Consider the following 1,723-nt stretch of genomic DNA (forward strand, 5'->3'; position numbering starts at 1 on the left):
TAGAAACAATTTATCTCACTAGGTAACAAAATTCTCATTCATTCTTTTACTGAACAATTATTTGTCTGTATTTCATAATGTGCCTGCTAGGTACTAACCATTATTAAAATTTATGTATTGATGGGTAATACATACCTTCCTCCTTGAAGGTATTTAGTATATAGTCAGTATGTTACACTCTAAATATTGAGAAAACAGTAAGTACCTAAGGAGATGTGTGGGATGCACAATCAGCATTCACTGAATTATCAAGTTCCAAATGATCCTTAAGGATGAAAAAAAGGTTTCATATGAAGCTTAAATTTTAAAGTTAAAAATGGGGAGTGAATATTATAATCAACATCATAAATATATAGGAAGTTTTTATTTTTTTGTCACAAACTCTAATAATTGAAATATATAATTCAAAGTGGGCTAATACAATTCATCAGCCAAACTGGAATTATTTGTCCAGTGTTTTTCTTCACTGGGCTCCTAAGTTTTTGATCCTAACCTGTATTTGTTGATTTCATTTTCTCCAGAAAGACTCCTGTGAAGCATGGAGATGGACATCTACAATCTTACCACCGTCAATGAGTTTATCCTCATAGGGCTCTCCGATCTCCCAAAAGTGCGCTATCCTCTTTTTGTGGTTTTTGCTGTCATCTATCAGGTCACCTTGGTGGGAAATGGTGCTATTCTCCTCGCCATTGGGATTGAGAAAAAGCTGCACACACCCATGTATTTCTTCTTGGCAAATCTGTCCATCTTAGACATATTTTGCCCAACAGCTACTGTTCCCAAGATGCTTGAGAATCTCCTGACTGAAAAGCAAAGCATTTCTTTCCTTGGGTGTGCTTTGCAGCTTTATTTTTTGGTGGCTCTAGCAGGGACAGAGGTCTTCCTCCTTTCAGTCATGGCTTATGACCGGTATGTGGCCATCTGTTTCCCTCTTCGTTACACTCTCATCATGACTAAGGTACGCTGTGCCGGGCTCATGGCTGGAATCTGGGCAGCAGGTTTTCTTAATTCCCTTCTGCACACGTTGTTCACATTCCGCCTGTCTTTCTGTAAGTCCCATAGGGTTAACCAGTATTATTGTGACATACCGCCAGTGGTGGCTCTCTCCTGCTCTTCCACATATGTGGCAGAGATGGTTATTTTAGTGGCAGGATGTGTTTTGGGGGTCCCAGCCTTTTTGAACACCTTTATTTCTTATATGTACATCATATCCACCATCCTAAAAATCCAGTCAGCTGAAGGGAAGCACAAAGCCTTCTCCACATGCACTTCACACCTCCTTGTGGTCTGTCTCTTTTATGGCACAACAATATTTACCTACATCCGCCCGCCCTCCAGTCAGCACTCCCCAGCCAGAGACAGGCTCATCTCCATGCTGTATGGGGTGATCACTCCAATGCTAAACCCCATCATCTACAGCTTGAGGAACACAGAGGTTAAAGGGGCACTCAGAAAGGTTTTATGGCATTAAACATGTTCAAAGCTCACATAAAACTGCCCCAATTACATTTCATTCCACTGAGATTGAATTAATAGTAAGAATTTGAAAAAAAAAGCATAGAAAAATATCTATATCTAGGTATCTATCAATACCAAGTGGAGTTCACAAGTATATTCAGAAATCACACACACATGGACAAACACACGTATATATACCTAGAGTTATGTCTATGCATATATGTATATTTTTATCCATTGGGAACAGAAAATTTTATCACCCAGA

General features: G+C 39.2%; 1 protein-coding gene across 1 annotated transcript; it reads left to right on the forward strand.

Annotated features, from left to right (window-relative positions):
• Nucleotides 1-538: 538 nt before the first annotated feature.
• On the forward strand, nt 539-1,471 carry LOC119524502 (olfactory receptor 5V1-like). The gene has a single exon (XM_037823202.1). The coding sequence runs from the start codon at nt 539-541 to the stop codon at nt 1,469-1,471; it is 933 nt and encodes a 310-aa protein (XP_037679130.1).
• The last annotated feature ends 252 nt before the right edge of the window (nt 1,472-1,723 follow it).

This window comes from Choloepus didactylus, assembly GCF_015220235.1.
Source record: "Choloepus didactylus isolate mChoDid1 chromosome 11 unlocalized genomic scaffold, mChoDid1.pri SUPER_11_unloc2, whole genome shotgun sequence".
In the NCBI taxonomy this organism is placed as follows: Eukaryota; Metazoa; Chordata; class Mammalia; order Pilosa; family Megalonychidae; genus Choloepus; species Choloepus didactylus.

Excerpts from the sequence above, each read along its gene's own strand:
- LOC119524502 (XM_037823202.1), top strand. The coding sequence starts at position 539 with ATGGAGATGGACATCTACAATCTTACCACCGTCAATGAGTTTATCCTC.